A 15,712-nucleotide genomic window follows, 5' to 3' on the forward strand; every position below is an offset into this window, starting at 1 on the left:
TTCTTATACAGCTCTGGATTTTTAGTCTGGACATATAGTTGGTCAATTGCTTTAATATGTTTAACCAGATCTAGTAGCTCTTTATAGGTCTTTTTATTCAAATTCTCAGTATATGAAATTATTTGACCCCTTAGGTATGCTTTCATAGCATCCCAAACAACCTGACTTGAGGTTTCAGATGATGTGTTTGTATTTAAAAAAAAGTTTTCTGGTCCTCCATAAATTTTACAAAATCATTATCTGACACCAAGGTTTGATTAAAACACTAATGTTTATTCATTTGGGGGAAACCAGGAAGAATTATAGACAGGGTGACTGGGGCGTTATCTGAAATTAATATACTCTGATAGTCACAAGAGCAAACAGATGGAATCAACTGATTATCAATTAAAATAATCAATTTTAGTGTAAGTATGATGGACATGTGAAAAGAAAGAATAATCTCTCATATTTGGATGAAGAAAATGCCATTCATCAGAGATACCATAATTAGAAAGGAATGACTGAATTGATAAAACAGATTTACTTGGTAATCTAGGAATAGAGGACGATTGATCCAAAACTGGATCTAACCACAGTTAAAATCACCACACAATATGAGAGAATATGAGCTCAGCTCAGGCAATAAAGAGAAGAAACGATCAAAAAACTCCACATCATCCGAATTGGGGGCATATAAATTAGCCAAGACTACCAGAGTGTTGTATAATTTCCCCGAGACAATAATAAAATGACCATTTGTATCAGATACTTTATTATGAAACTCAAAAGGAACATTTTGATTTATAAGAATTGAAGCCCCCCTGGCTTTAGCCTGAAAAGTTGAATGGAAGTGCTGCCCCACCGATCTAGACATAAGACAAGAGTTATCAGAACTACAAATGTGTGTTTCTTGCAAGAAAAACCAATAGCTGCATTTAGCTGTTTAAGATGTGAAAACACCTTTTAACAGGATGGTTCAATCTCTTAACATTCGAGCTTACAAAATTCAATGGACTAACCTTTAAAAAAATAGAGGATAGTAGGCATAAGCATTATCTGAAATTCAAGTAACAGCTCTGGGGCAAAAGTATAAAACAAGAAAAACAGGACAGAAAAATGTCTTGAACAATACAAATGTCTAAAGGTTCTATGAATAATATTTGCAGTAGAGTTCCCTCCCCACACCAAATCCCAGAACAAGAAGGCTACCAAAAAGCAGCAGCAAGCTCTTCAAAAAAAAAAATCAGCCCATAATCCCACTTCTTGTCATCATTGGCTCCATTTTGCATCAATTACAAAAAGAAAACTTTTAGCACTACAAACTAAAGTAATACAAAGTAAAAAGAAAAACCATTCCAACAAAATTTGATAAGTATATCTCAAGGTAATAATCCAAAAAAAATTTTGTGAACTAGTGTTTAAGAAAAAGTATAAAAACAAATGAACAGATTTTACCCAATAACCTACCCACAAAAAACTATGAAAGTAAAATTAACTGACTTAAGAAAGAAAGGTGGGGAAAAAAACCAGAAAAATGTACTTCTCCACCAATATAAGTAATCAGACCGAACCAGAGGGACCTGAAGCCACAGGGAAGTCATCAATAAATTTCTGAGCATCTGAAGCCGAGTTAAACCACTTTTTGTCTCCACTAGTAAGAATTATTCAGAGGCGAGTTGGAAGTTGAAGGGAAGGCCTGAATCCGCGATTATATTGTTCTTTCATAACTCCTTTAAACTTGGCTCGCAGACTTACAACTTGTGGATACAGTCCTTGACAACACTAATTGGTTGACCCTTATATTCCAGCTTTCCTCTCCGACGAGCTTCTATAATGAGGAAATCTTATGTCTGGTAGCGATGAAAACAGATAATTACTGGATGTGGCCTGTGTCATGGGTCTGGGATAGGCCCTGAAGTGCGGTGAGCTCTGTCTATCTCGGGCGGGGTCGAAAGTATTTCGTTCCCGAAAATCTCACATAGCAGAATACAGAAAAATTCGATAAGCTCTGGCAAGCGGAAAACATGTAGATTTTGACGTCTGTTCTGACTTTCCAGATCAGTAACTTTGGATAATAACTTGCTGTTATGATCTCTTAAGTCGGAACAAATGCTTTCCAGCTCTTTAAAACGACAGTCTAACATATCCGTAGCAGACTCAAGATGTGATGAGCGATGGGCATGATCCTCCCCTATGGACTGAATTTGATCCAATTTCGAATTCACTGAACTGATAGAAGACTTAAATTCAGCTATTATCTCCCATCTGTGCTGCTCCAAAATTAAGATAATATTCTCGCCTGAGGGGCCAGTGGCAGGGACTTCTTTCTTCCCCAATCTGGTGGTCTTTGAAGCCATCGTATAACAGGTGTATTAGCAGGCAGATGGGAGAATAAAAAGTTTAACAGTTTGGAGTGAAAAAAAGGGAGAGAAGGAGTGTGGAGATAAGAAATAAAATGGAGCGATAGCTATTAACGACTAAACCATCACCATCTTAACTGGAAGTCCACAATGTAACTTTTTGGAAATCCTGCACAAGGATTCCCAAGACCTTTTGCACCTTAGATTTCTGAATTTGCTCGTTGATTACAAAATAACCTCCAACTTGTTTCAAAGTGCATGATCATACACTTCCCTGCATAATATTACACCTGCCAATTCTTTGCCCATTTTCCTAATCTAAGTCTTTCTGCAGACTTCCTGCTTCCTCAACACTACCTACTGCTCCACCTATCTTTGTATCATTTGCCATCTTGGCCACAAAGCCATTATCCAAATCATTGACATATAATATGAAAAGAAGCGGTCCCAACACCAGTCTCTGTGGGACATCACCGGCAGCCAACCAGAAAAAGCCCCTTTATTCCCACTCTGCCACCTGCCAGTTAGCTAATCCTTTATCCAAGCTTGTATCTTTACTGTACTACCTTTGAAGCTTCAAACCTATAATCTTAACTGGGTGGCTCAGTAGTATAGGAGGTAGCATTGTTGTAAACCTGAGTTTGAATGCTGTCTGTGGGGGGTTTTCGTGTTCTCCCTGTGATAATGTGGACCTCCCTCATTTCCTTCTGCATCCCAGAGTGGTGGGTGTGTGGAAACTGTTGCCTGTGGTCACTGGCAGACACAAGAGGGATATTTAACAGTCTCTAAAACAGGCACATGGATGACAGAAAAATGGAGAGCTATGTAGGAGTGTAGGATTAGACTGAGTACATTAAAATATTGGCTGAAGGGCCTGTAATGTGCTTTCTACGTTCTATATTCTTGGTGTTGACTGCTGGGAAATGGCTACTGTAAATTACCCATAATGCCAATGTTCAGTAGGAGAATCAGATGGGCAAATGAAAGAAAATGTGTTACTGTGAAATAATTTTTGGAGTACAATTGTTTGAGTGCTGGCATAGACTTGATAATTCAAATGGCCTCTTTTTGTGTTATAAAGAGATATGAACAGTACTTAAGTGCTGATCAATTGCTACAGCATCAGAACTTGACAAATTTCCTTTCTATCAGCCTCACTGGCTGCAGAAGGAAGCAGCAATGTAGTTGCTATCATTTCCTGCTTGCTGTCATTGTAAAGCTGAAAATAGATTTATTATCAAAATGCATATATATCAGGCTTTAGATGTTTCCGAAAGGACAGGGAGGGAGGCAAAAGAGGTGGGGGCATGGCACTATTGATCAGAGATAGTGTCACGGCTGCATAAAAGGAGGACATCATGGAGGGATTGTCTACAGAGTCTCTGTGGATGGAAATTAGGAACAGGAAGAGGTAAATAACTCTACTGGGTGTTTTTTATAGACTACCCAATAGTAACAGGGACATCGAGGAGCAGACAAGGAGACAGATTTTGGAAAGGTGTAATAATAACAGGGTTGTTGTGGTGGGAGATTTTAATTTCCCAAATATCAATTGGCATGTCCCGAGAGCAAGGGGTTTAGATGGGGTGGAGTTTGTTAGGTGTGTTCAAGAAGGTTTCTTGACATAGTATGTAGATAAGCCTACAAGAGGAGAGGCTGTACTTGATCTGGTATTGGGAAATGATCCTGGTCGGGTGTCAGATCTCAGTGGGAGAGCATTTTGGAGATAGTGATGACAATGCTATCTCCGTTACTATAGCATTGGAGAGGGATGGGGACAGACAAGTTAGGAAAGCATTTAATTGGAGTAAGGGGAAATATGAGGCTATCAGGCAGGAAAATGGAAGCATAAATTGGGAACACATGTTTTCAGGGAAATGTATGGAAGAATTGTGGCAAATGTTCAGGGGATATATGCATGGAGTTCTGCATAGGTATGTTCCAATGAGACAGGGAAATGGTAGGGTACAGGAACTGTGGTGTACAAAGACTGTTGTAAACCTAGTCAAGAAGAAAAGAAGAGCTTATGAAAGATTCAAAAAACTAGGTAATGATAGAGATCTAGAAAATTATAAGGCTAGCAGGAAGGAGCTTAAGAAAGAAATTAGGAGAGCCTTGGCGGACAGGATTAAGGAAAACCCTGAGGCATTCTACAAATATGTGAAGAGCAAGAGGATAAGATGTGAGAGAATAGGACCAATCAAGTGTGACAGTGGAAAAGTGTGTATGGAACCAGAGATGGCAGAGGTACTTAATGAATACTTTGCTTCAGTATTCACTATGGAAAAGGATATTGGTGATTGTGGTGATGACTTGCAGCGGAGTGAAAAGCTTGAGCATGTAGATATTACGAAAGAGGATGTGCAGGAGCTTTTGGAAAACATCAAGTTGGATAAGTTGCCAGGACTGGATGATATGTACCCCAGGCTACTGTGGGAGGTGAACGAGGAGATTACTGAGCCTCTGGTGATGATCTTTGCATCATCAATGGGTATGGGAGAAGTTACAGAGGATTGGAGGGTTGCAGATGTTGTTCCATTATTCAAGAAAGGGAGTAGAGATAGCCCAGGAAATTACAGACCAGTGAGTCTTACTTCAGTGGTAGGTAAGTTGATGGAGAAGATCCTAAGCAGGATATATGAACTTTTAGAGAGGCAAAATATGATTAGGTACAGTCAACACGGCTTTATCAAGGGCAGGTTGTGCCTTACGAGCCTGATTGAATTTTTTGAGGTTATGATTAAACGCAATGATGGAGGTAGAGCAGTAGCTGTAGTGCATATAGATTTCAGCAAGGTATTTAACAGAAGGTAAAGAGTGGTTGGAGATGGGTCATATTCTGCATGGAGGTCGGTGACCAGTGGCGTGCCTCAGGGATCTGTTCTGGGACCCCTACTCATGATTTTTATAAATGATTTGAATGAGGAAGTGGAGGGATGGGTTTGTAAATTTGCTGATGACACAAAGGTCTGGGGTGTTGTGGATATTGTGGAGGGCTGTCAGAGGTTACAACAGGACATTGATAGGATGTAAAACTGGGCTGAGAAGTGGCAGATGTAATTCAACCCAGATAAGTGTGAGGTAGTTCATTTTTGGTAGGTCAAATATGAAATCAGAGTATAGTATTAATGGTAAGACTCTTGGCAGTGTGGAGGGTCAGAGGGATCTTGGGGTCCCAGTCCATAGGACACTCAAAGCTGCTGCGCAGGTTGAGTCTGTGGTTAAGAAAGCATATGGTGCATTGGCCTTCTCAATCATGGGATTGAGTTTAATGTTACAGCTATATAGGAACCCGGACAGACCCCACTTGGAGTACTGTGCTCAGTTCTGGTCGCCTCACTGCCGGAAGGATTTGGAAGCTATAGAAATTATGCAGAAGAGATTTACAAGGATGTTGCCCGGATTGGGGAACATGCCTTATGAGAAATTGTTGAATGAGCTCAACCTGTTTTCCTTGGAGCAATGGAGGATGAGAGGTGACCTAACAGAGGTGTACAAGCTGATAAGAGTAATTGATTGTGTGGATAATCAGAGGCTTTTTCCCAGGGCTGAAATGGCTAACACGCGAGGGCACAGTATTTAGGTACTTGGAAGTACAGAGGAGATGTCAGGGGTAAGTTTTTTATGCAGAGAGTGGTGAGTGCATGGAAAGGGTTGCCAGCGACGGTGGTGGAGATGGATACAATAGGGTTTTTTAAGAGACTCCTGGACAGGTACATGGAGCTCAGAAAAATAGCGGGCTAAGGGTAACACTAGATAATTTCTAAGGTAGGGACATACTCGGCACAGCTTTGTGGGCTGAAGGGCCTGTATTGTGCTGTAGGTTTACTATGTTGTCTACGTTCTACCTTATATGAACCTGAGACTAATTTTCTTCCAGGCTAATTTTCTTCAATAAATCGATAATCTAATAATAACCATAATAGAATCAGTGAAACAAACTGGGCATTCAGACAGTTTGCAGCAGACAACAAACTGGGTAACTAGAAAAATAAGCAAATAATAATGATGAATAAATTAGCAACAAATATTGAGAATATGTGATGAAGTGTCGTTGAAACTGAGCCCGTAGGTTGTGGGATCAGTTCAGTGGTGGGACACACATTGCAAAACAACACATTTCATGAGATATGTCAGCGATAGGAAAGCTGATTCTGATTCTGAGCCTCAGGCGTATGAGATGAAAAGAGGTGTTGATGGAGTGGACAGCCAGCGCTTTTTATCCCAGGTAATTGCTAATACAAGAGGACATTATTTTAGGGTGGGTGGGGGTGTTTACACAGTGTGATGGGTTCATGGAATGCCCTTCCAAGTGTGGTGGTTGAGGCAGATACACCAGGGGCATTTAAGAAACTAGTAAGCACATGGTTGAAAGAAGAATGGAGGACTATGTGGGAGGGAAGGGTTAGGTTGAACTTGGAATGGGTTAAAAGATCGGCACACCATTGTGGCTCAAAGGGTTAGCACTGTGCAGAAGTGTTCTATTTTCTATGCAATGTGAGGATGATAAAGTAAATGTAAACTGGTAACTGATGGTCAGCATGGAGTCAGAGAACAGAGACCAGTACAGCACACAAACAGACCATTCCACCCGCGATATTGTGCCAAACAGTTGAAATTAATGACGTTAAATCCCTTCTGTCGACACTTGGTCCATATTTCAACACTCTCAATATAGTCACTTGCCTGTCTAAGACCATCTTAAACACCTTTATCATGTTTGCCTGCACCATCATCCCAGGCACCACATTCTGTGAACCCTGCTCTCTTGGTGTAAAATAAAATACTTGACCCACCCATCTCCTTTCAACTCACTCCCTCTCACTTTAAAAGCATATCCGCTTGTATGAATCTTTTTGATCCTGAGATAAAGATATTAATTGTTCATTTCTGACTCCTGTAATTTTATAAACTGACATTAGGGCTGCCTTCAGCCTCTGCCATTCCAGAGAAAACAACCCTGAGTTATCCAGCTTTCATTTTGTGGGCCAAAGGGCCTTTTCCCTGGTGTGTGATTGCAGGTTGCTTTAAAGGTCAGACCTGGGCTACCCTTCCCCTAATAAATGCGGCGGAGCCAGACACTTGATTCCTGGTTTACTTAATTGTCTCCTTTTGAACTCCACAGCTGTCCCAGCAGGATTTGAATTCAGGCCGTCACGTTGTGTCTGCCTCTTTTTTACTAGCCTGGTGAGGTTGCTACCACAGCGATGTGTTCTTTGCAGATTCCTTGTAGTTGTGCAGCGACATTGATAATGGATTTGTTTGGGTCACAGCTCAGAACACCATGGCCGGTGCGGACCAGGGAATCAGCTCCGAGCTCATCGGTCTAGAGGTGGAGTCTGACAACGTCCCCGACCTCACGTTAATCGACCTTCCAGGCATCACTCGGGTTGCTGTTGGTAACCAGCCACGAGATATTGGAGACCAAGTAAGGCAGAAACTGACTGTGCGGTAGGAAATTATTATGTGACAATGTAATCTTTGGATCTGAGTCAGCTACTGAAGTTTCTATTTACGGCAAATTAAAGGGAGCATTTCTTTCACACCTGAGCATATCTATTATTCTTTCTTCCCACTCATCCTTGTGTTTCAGGTGAAACTTGTCTTCTTCTTTTTTCCTCCTCTTCTTTCACTCCTACTAGTCATCTCTCCATTCCTCGTCAGCTCTCTCTACATTTCTCTTGTTTTTTACTTTATGTCTTGCCCCCTTGATCTTTTCTTCTCTCAAATGGTCAATGCTGGAAGTTCTCAGAAGCCAGCAAGCAACTGGGGAAACAGTGAATACAAATATGAAGAAATTCTGCAGGTACCGGAAATCCAAAGCCAGCACACCAAATTCTGAAGGGATTCAGCAGGCTAGGCAGCATTTACGGAAAAGAGTGAACAGTCGACATTTCGGGCTGAGACCCTTCATCAGGACAGGAAAGGAAGGGGAAAAGTCAGAGTAAGAAGGTGGGGAGGGATGGGAGGAATAGGTACAAGGTGGTAGGTGACAGGTGAATCCGGGTGAGGGGGTGGGGGGAAGTTACGAGCTGGGAAGTTGATTGATAAAAGAAATAAGGGGCTGGAGAAAGGAGAATCTGATAGGAAAGGATACAAGACCATGGAAGAATGGGAAGGGGGAGGAACACCAGAGAGAGTTGATGGGAGATAAAGTGAGAGAGGGAAACAGGAATAGGGAATGGTGAAGGTGGAGGGGGGAATTATCAGAAGTTCATCAAATCAAAGTTCATGCCATCAGGTTGGAGGTAACCCAAATGGAATATAAGTTATTTCTCCTCCAATCTGAATGTGGCCTCATTGCGGCAGTAGAGGAGGCCATGGACTGACATGTTCGAATGGGAATGAGAAGTAGAATTGAAATGGGTGGCCACCAGGAGATGCTGCTTTTTGTGGCAAAGGTGCTTGGCAAAGCAATCTCCCAATCTACGTTGGGAATTACTACCCCTTTTGTTAACTGTTCACTTCATCTATCTGCTCTTCTGATATTGATCTTCTATGTCACATGCTCTGCATTTTTCCATTCACTTTTAGGTCCTTTCTGAAGATGTTGTTTACATTTCAGCTACACAATTTATCCCAAAATGGTGACATCTTCTCCTGTCCAGAAGTGAGCTGTTAGCGTTTCATTAGGAGTGCCTCCTTCATATCATTCCAGTTGAATCCAACTGGTCCCAATCTGGACAGGAAACAGAAAAAAATTTCCAATATGCCAACTAACTTTGAAAGATAACAAATCATTTTGTTGAACTTCTTCTTTGTTGTGAGCACATTGACTGTTGCATTTCTGTTTAAAGAGATGGAGAAAAATTGTAAATATTAAATCAATCAATCAATTTGTTGGATGAATTAAGTTTCCTCATTCTTCGTTCAGATCAAGCAGCTAATTGGCTCCTACATTAAGGAGGATAAGACCATTAACCTTGTTGTCATACCATGTAATGTTGACATAGCGACCACAGAGGCCTTGAAAATGGCCCAGGAAGTTGACCCTACAGGAGAAAGAACACTGGGTAAGGAAAAAGTTTCTCACTTTTAGAAGGTTGCTGAGTTCATATCACCACAAGGATTTTGCTGGGGCCATCAGCATCCATGGAAATGAACAAACAGTTGATGTTTCAGGCCAAGACCCTTCAGGACTGGACAGGAAGTGCGAAGAAGGTCTTAACCTGAATCATTGACTCTTTCATGAATGCTGCCTGACCTGCTGAGCTCCTCCAGCATTTTGAGTATGTTGCTTTGGATTTCCAGCCTCTGCCAAATTTTTGTGCTTTTGTTTTGCTGGGGCTGCTTGGCTTTGGTTATAATGAGAGAGTGGATAGGCCTGGAATGTAGGAAGCTGAGGGGTAACCTGATGCGGGTATACAAACTCACGAGAGGCATGTGATTGATAAGGTGAGGGATCACAGTCCTTTTCCCCAGGGCAGGGGAGTCTAAACCTAGAGTGCCAAGGATTCAGGAAAAGAAAGGCGATTTAACGGGGACCTGACAAGCAAGCTTTTCACACAGACGGTGTTGGGAGTATGGATCAAGCTGCCAGCTCTCCACTGGCAGTTGCAGTGTTTAAAAGACATTTGGGCAGCGCATAGATTGGAAAAGGTTATGGGTGGTTTGCAGGCAAATGGGACTAGCTCAGGAAGGCTTCATAGTTGGAAGTTGGGATACTGGACCTGTATCCGTGCTGTGACTGATAGATGGATGACTTTTTATCTTAGAAGACTATCTACATGGAATAAATCAATTCAATATGGAGGCCTGAGGGTTGAGCCTCCAGTTTGTATTGGGCTTCATTGGAAGTGTTTAGGAGGTCAAAGACAGCGTTTTCCTGTTTCTCCTCAAGTTCTGATGTAACCTTGTGAACCTGTAACATTCAACTCAGCATTTCTCTTTCTGCTTGATAGGCTGTGTATTGTCATCTTTCCCCTTCACTTAAGATGATGTTAGAGGTGTATATTGGGTGAAGACACACAGTCCATGGAAAGGACGTCAAAAACTAGAAGGCGTAGGTTTAAGGTAAAAGGGGAAAGGTTCACAGGACACACGAGGGGCAACTTCCTTATACAGAGGGTAGTGTGTATCCTTGAATGATAGGAGAGGACAGAGGGCCATGGAAGAAAGAAAAGGGGATGGGGAGCATTACCAGAAGTTTGAGAAGTCCTGCCATCAGGTTGGAGGCTACTGATACAGAATATAAGGCCTTGTTCTTCCAGTCTGAGTGTGGTCTCATTGCAACAGTAGAGGAACACATGGATTGACGTATCAGAATGGGAATGGGAAGTAGAATTAAAATGGATGGCCACTGGGAGATCCCGCTTGTTTGGAGTACGGAGTGTAGGTGCTCAGCGAAGCAGTCTCCCAATCTACATCGGGTCTCCCCGATATACAGGAGGCCACACTGGGAACACCGGACATGGTATATAACCCCAACAGACTCACAGGTGAAGTGTTGCCCCACCTGGAAGGACTATTTTTGACAAATGGTAGTGAGGGAGGAGGGGTAGGGGCAGGTGTAGCACTTGTTCTGCTTGCAAGGATAAGTGCCAGGAGGAAGACCAGTGGGGAGTGATGAATGGACAAGGGGGTTGCGAAGTATATATAAGTTAGAGATACATTACTGAACAGGCCTTTCTGGCCCAATGAGTCACACCACCTGGCAACCCACCTATTAACCCTAGCCTAATCACAGAACAATTTACAATGACCAATTACCCTACTAACTGGAATCTCTTTGGGCTGTGGGAGGAAATCCATGCATTCACAGGGAGAATGTACAAAATCCATATGGTTGACATCGGCATTGAACTCCAAACTCCGATGCCCTGAGTTGCAAGAGCGTTTGCTAACCACTGCACTACACTGTGTGTCTAGCTAATGTGCTGCTTGTTGAACTAACATCCAATCAGAATCCTGAAAATAGTTTGATGTTGGTCAGAAGTACGTTAAATCCACATGAAGGTATACACCCAGAATCAACTCTAAACTAGGATCCACTCAGTGGCGATGGAAGATCCAAGGGCATAGGATTTGATGTGTAGAAATATAGACATCATTCAGGAATTGGCCTGAAAGGACAAACTGCCTTTCTCTGCCATTCCACGACTCTGCTGCTTTTAACAGAAGTCTTGCTGTCTTTTTCATATGCAGGTATATTGACTAAACCTGACCTGGTTGACAAGGGAACAGAAATAAACATCCTTAAACTGGTGAATAACGAGGTTGTTACTTTGAAGAAAGGTTATATGGTTGTGAAATGCCGTGGACAACAGGATATTAATGACAATTTGACACTGGCTAAGGCTTTAGAGAATGAGAAAGCTTTTTTCAAGCAAAATAAGGTTTTCAGGTAAGTCAAAATGGTTGTTATTGTTCCTTTGTCATCATATTTTCATTGTTATTGTTTCAATAGGGAAGATTACAAAGAACATTGAATATTAAAGCACACATCTTGTCTTTGTAGTCGGCAACTGTGGGTTGAAGAATGATACTCCAGTAGCCTCAGTGGTTACCAATAATCAAAGATCTCCCTTTTTTCGCCTATTTCGGGGCACTAGACAGGGATGTCCTCTTAGTCCATTACTATTTAACATTGCCTTAGAACCTTTGGCAATTGCCATCAGACAATCACAGGATATTTTGGGTATTAATCGTGGGACAGATATTCATAAGTTATCTTTGTATGCAGATGATTTATTACTATTCATTTCTAACCCGGAGAAATCCATTCCAGCAGTTTTATCATTATTGGCTCAATTTAGTGAGTTTTCTGGGTATAGGTTAAATCTTAATAAAAGTGAATTGTTTCCATTGAATGAACGGGTCCCAATTTATGGAAATTTACCCTTTAAATTAGTTAATGACTCTTTTACTTATTTAGGGATCAAAATCACAAAAAACCATAAAGATTTATTTAGATTTAATTTTTTACCCTTAATTGATCAGATTAAAGGTTTGTTTACTAAGTGGTCACCTTTGTCTCTATCCCTAATAGGTAGGATTAATGCTATTAAGATGGTTATTTTACCTAAGTTTTTATATATTTTTCAAGCGATACCAATTTTTATCCCGAAATCTTTTTTTACTAATGTTGACTCTAAAATTTCTTCATATATATGGCAGTATAAAAATCCCAGGTTAGGTAAAACATATTTACAGAAGACAAAAAAGGAAGGCGGGTTAGCATTACCTAATTTCAGATTTTACTATTGGGCAGTTAATATTAGATATTTGTTATGTTGGTTGAAAGATGGGGGTGGATCTTTTGGCCCTTGTTGGGTGAGTTTAGAAACTAAATCGGTATCAGCTTATGCTTTGGGTTCTATTTTAGGGACTTCTCTCCCTTTTGCTCTTTCTAAATTGCCAAAACGAATTGACAACCCGATAGTTAAACATACATTGCGTATATGGTTTCAATTTCGGAGATTTTTTGGGTTGACTCAGTTCGTTTTAAATAGTCCTATTGTATCTAATTGTTTTTTTCACCCTTCCATTATAGATCAAGCTTATTCAGCTTGGAAAACTAAGGGATTACTAAGATTTTCTGATTTATTTTTAGATAATTGTTTCATGTCTTTTGAACAATTATCCAACAAATATAACTTGCCGAGATTTCATTTTTTTAGATATTTACAGATTAGACATTTTTTAAGTTCTGTACTCTCTACGTTTCCAAATTTTGTGCCTTCAGATACTTTGGAGAGTTTATTTGAATTAGACCCTTTTCAAAAAGGGCTTATTTCAAAACTTTATAATATAATTATGAAGATACGTTCAGAGCCTCTTTATAAGACTAAACAGGATTGGGAAAGAGAGCTTAGTTTTAGTATTTCTAGTGAGAATTGGGATAGAATTCTTCAATTAGTTAATACATCATCGTTATGTGCCAAACATTCACTAATACAATTTAAGGTCGTACATAGGGCCCATATGTCCAAGGATAAATTAGCTCATTTTTACTCTCATATAAGTCCTATTTGTGATAGATGTCATTCTGAAATTGCGTCTTTAACTCACATGTTTTGGTCGTGTTCATTTTTGGAGAAATATTGGAAAGATATTTTTGATATTATTTCTGCGGTTTTGAATATTGATTTACAACCTCATCCTATTACCGCAATTTTTGGTTTACCAATGTTAGATTCACTGCATTTATCTTCTTCAGCCCGTCGAATGATTGCATTTTTAACTCTGATGGCTAGAAGATCTATATTGTTGAATTGGAAAGGAATTGATCCTCCCACTGTATTTAATTGGTTCTCTCAAACTATGTTATGTTTAAATTTAGAAAAAATTAGAAGTGGTACTTTTGAGACTTCTATTAAATTTGAAAAGTTATGGAGACCATTTATTCAACATTTTCATATGATGTAATATGACCCTGTGCCAAGTTCATTTGATTTCCCAGCTTTCAGCTTATGTATTTTGAGAGGACCGGAAGTGACGGCATTGATGAATACTTATTTTTGTGAGATATTATAAACAGCCCGCTTTTTTTTTCCTTCTCTTTTGTTTTTTTTCTTTTATATTACTTATTAGTTATAGTTATTAGATTAGATTAGCTAGTTCTGCATTATATAAATTTTTTTCTTTCTTTTTTCTGTTTTTTTTTATATTATACATTATGAAATATTTAGATTTACTATGTCCATACATATATCTTATGGCTTATGACTTGGTAAACATTTATATTGTAACTATTATGTATGTTTTTTTTCATATGTAATGGAATGTGTATGTTGGTAATTTCTTTATCAATATATCATCTGTATTCTGTCCATATTACTAATATTAATAAAAAGATTTAGAAAGAAAGAAAGGATTTGCAGGATCTGCAGACTTTATGATCTCACCTAAGTGGTCACAGGAATCCAGATGTGATGTTTTTCTCTTACCTTCTTGTTTTTTCTTAGAACACTCTTGGACGATAATGCGGCGACAATACAGTGTGTGGCTGCTAGACTGTCGACAGAATTGGTGATGCACATTCAGGTGAGTGACTCTTTATTTCATCCAGTATACTGAACTTACTGCCTGTTACACTGCTGGTGTTTAGCTCTTCCATCTCTGGCAGTGGTCAGGGCTTCCTTCATCATGTCAGTAGCTTCCTCTCAGTTTTCACTACTGTCAGTCATGCAAGGCTCAGGAATCCATTGCACTCAGATGTAGAAGGAATCTTCATTGCTTTTTCCGTAACAATTTTGTTTCACCAGTCAGGGTTGTTAGCCCTGAGCTGAATGCCCAGACCCGGAGCTTGGTAGACCATTATTCGTCTGTCCCCTACCCTTTGACCTGTTTGGCATGGGTGACCCTACCAAGAGCCAAAACATAAAGCCCTGACTCCAGCCAACACTGCTCTCTGGGTCATTGAGGCATGCAAGCCTCCAATCCAAGGTTGTGGTCTTCTTGGATGGTTATACAGTATAAACCTCTGTATTATACTGAGAATAGCTGTAAAACCCTGAAAAACAGCGCAGCAAGCAGCTCGTTCAGCAAGTGGCACAATGTCCTCTGATCCTCTTCTGGTAAGATGGTGGTGTGCTCCAGGGGCCAAACAAAGGAGTTCTTTTCTCTTTTTAGAATGTCTTTCTTACGATTGCAAGACAATGCTGGACTCCAGGAACTTCTGGTACTGCAGGCTACCCCATCAGTAAGCTGTTTGTTGGTGGAGGAGCTGAACTTGGTGAAGACTGTTGCTGTCTGCTACAGGAAGGATTTGGTTGCAAATAGACTAATTCTATGTCTTATGGGTGGCAAAATGACACGGTGATAGAGCCTCACAGCCCCAGAGACCTGGTTCAAACCTGACTTCTGGCACTGTCTGCATTCTCCCTGTAATTGTAGGGATCCCTCCCACATCCCAACAAAATGTGGATTGGTAGGTTAACAGGCAGCTGTAAAATGCCCCTAGCTTCATGAATTTTGCCCTGCTGTGTGAGGAACTGAGGACTATGGACTATGTCCTTTGGGTCTATGGCGTCACTCACGTTCTGATTGCTGTTGCTTGTCTTTATGCTTTGCATGATATGTTTTTCCCTCTCCCCCTCCCCCTCTCCCCACTCTCTCTCCCCAACTCTCTCTCCCCTTCTGTCCCCCCTCTCTTCCCCCTCTGTCCCCCCTCTCTCTCCCCAACTCTCTCTCCCCCTCTCTCTCCCCAACTCTCTCTCCCCCTCTCTCTCCCCAACTCTCTCTCCCCTTCTGTCCCCCCTCTCTTCCCCCTCTGTCCCCCCTCTCTTCCCCCTCTGTCCCCCCTCTCTCTCCCCAACTCTCTCTCCCCCTCTCTCTCCCCAACTCTCTCTCCCCCTCTCTCTCCCCAACTCTCTCTCCCCTTCTGTCCCCCCTCTCTTCCCCCTCTGTCCCCCCTCTCTCTCCCCAAC

At 41.0% G+C, this 15,712-nt stretch overlaps 1 protein-coding gene across 2 annotated transcripts in view; it reads left to right on the top strand.

Annotated features, from left to right (window-relative positions):
• Positions 1 to 15,712, top strand: part of LOC132393476 (interferon-induced GTP-binding protein Mx-like) — a 52,546-nt gene that overhangs the window by 17,351 nt on the left and 19,483 nt on the right. For both annotated transcript variants that reach the window (XM_059968754.1, XM_059968755.1), the window contains exons 6-9: positions 7,616 to 7,770; positions 9,217 to 9,355; positions 11,487 to 11,685; positions 14,249 to 14,327. In XM_059968754.1, coding sequence (XP_059824737.1) covers positions 7,616 to 7,770; positions 9,217 to 9,355; positions 11,487 to 11,685; positions 14,249 to 14,327 — 572 coding nt within the window. The remainder of the gene's footprint in view (positions 1 to 7,615; positions 7,771 to 9,216; positions 9,356 to 11,486; positions 11,686 to 14,248; positions 14,328 to 15,712) is intronic.

The sequence above is a fragment of the Hypanus sabinus genome, chromosome 4, assembly GCF_030144855.1.
Source record: "Hypanus sabinus isolate sHypSab1 chromosome 4, sHypSab1.hap1, whole genome shotgun sequence".
In the NCBI taxonomy this organism is placed as follows: Eukaryota; Metazoa; Chordata; class Chondrichthyes; order Myliobatiformes; family Dasyatidae; genus Hypanus; species Hypanus sabinus.